We start from the raw sequence: 1,426 nt of genomic DNA, 5'->3' as shown, positions 1-1,426 counted from the left end.
AGGAGGATGGACCCAGTTCCTGTCCCCAGTTCCAGCTGGCAGACATAGGGATGTCTCTAGAAGAGCCCCCCCCGAGCTGAGGAACCCACCCCAGGCTCTCACCTCCACGGACACGGCTTTGTCCGCACTCTTCTTGCTGGGGGTCTCCGGGCCCGTCTGGGTCTTGGCAGGTACCATCTCCGGAGCTCGGGAAGGGTTATTGCTCTTGGAGGGGTGGGTCTGGGTTTGGGGGGGGCTGTGCCCGAAGCTGGGCATGCCCAGGGTCTCGGTGGCAGCCGTCAGGTGGTGGAGGCTCACTGGGGGGCTGGTGGGCATCTCCAGATCCAGCCCTTTGCTGAAGTCTGTCTCAGGGGCCACCTTCTTGGGGGACTGGCTGAGGTTGCTGGGGGAGGTCCATACGCCCTCGTCCACTTGCCTGCCAGGGACAGAGCGAAGATGCTGGGTGGCTGCACAGCACGGGGGGGGTTACTGCACCCTCTCCAAGCCACGCCACAAAAAAACTTGCTCTCCTGCAACTGTGCATTATATGGCTGAGGGTTTAGGTTCTCTGATGTCTAGGAAGGGGTTGGAGTTGATGCTACAGTCTCTCTTGGGGGAGCACATGAACGAGCTCCTCTACCTGGCTGTCCATTTTCATGAACCTTGTAGGAAATTGGATCTCTCCGAATCCTGTCCTTCTGTCAGATCTGGCTGAAATTGCCCTTTGGATTCAGGAGTTCTCGGGGCTGGGGAATGACAGGTAGGCAGATTCAGCCACTGCGTGATCATACAAGCTCATTTCCAAAGAAAACCAGGCTAGCAATGAGCCCGAGGGGAGCCCGGTGCCGGAGCACTCCTCCTGCAGCATGGGCGAGCTGTAAGCCACCCTGAAAGGTCTCGTAATGGGAGGAGGCAGGTGGGCTCAGCCGCGGTGCACAGCCCAGCCCGCCACCATCATTAGATCTGGAAGATGATTTTTCTCCAGCAGAACGTTTTTCTGCTCCTCAGGAAAGAGATTTCTGATCACACCAAGGGTTGCCTTTCTATCTGGATATATGACCACGCTTTTTTCAAGGTGATAAGGAAAAGTCAGTTTAGAAAGAGGGATTCCCACATACACACTAGAAAGAACCGAGGGCATTTTTTTAGTTCCTTAGCAGAAAAATGAGCCTTTTTTCAACAGCCCTTGGGATTTGCATCCGTAACGCAGAGAGGACACCGGCACGCGGGGGGCACAACTGAAGAGACTGGCTGTGTCCTCCAAGGTGCTCAAGGGGCTGGGGTCAGGGCTTGGTGCTCACCTGCGGATCTGGGCGAGGGTGTCCGTCACCGTCTTGCAGCGCTTGAGCAGACCATCGAGGCGGTTCGGCTCCTCCTTGAGGAACTTGACGGCTTCCACCTCCACCCGCAGCACCACCCGCATCTTGCTCTGCAGGCTGGGGAACTG

At 57.2% G+C, this 1,426-nt stretch overlaps 1 protein-coding gene across 1 annotated transcript in view; it reads right to left on the bottom strand.

Moving 5' to 3' along the window:
- Window positions 1-102: 102 nt before the first annotated feature.
- Window positions 103-1,426, bottom strand: part of SRCIN1 (SRC kinase signaling inhibitor 1) — a gene marked incomplete at both ends in the record, with an annotated part of 2,659 nt that continues 1,335 nt past the window's right edge. Inside the window, 2 exons of the mRNA XM_009576769.1 lie at window positions 103-415; window positions 1,281-1,423. Of these exons, the coding sequence (XP_009575064.1) occupies window positions 103-415; window positions 1,281-1,423 (456 nt within the window). The remainder of the gene's footprint in view (window positions 416-1,280; window positions 1,424-1,426) is intronic.

The sequence above is a fragment of the Fulmarus glacialis genome, unplaced genomic scaffold, assembly GCF_000690835.1.
Source record: "Fulmarus glacialis isolate BGI_N327 unplaced genomic scaffold, ASM69083v1 scaffold32774, whole genome shotgun sequence".
Classification (NCBI taxonomy): Eukaryota; Metazoa; Chordata; class Aves; order Procellariiformes; family Procellariidae; genus Fulmarus; species Fulmarus glacialis.
The sequence above is the reverse complement of the archived record's forward strand: the minus strand, read 5'-3'. Positions and strand labels throughout refer to the sequence as shown.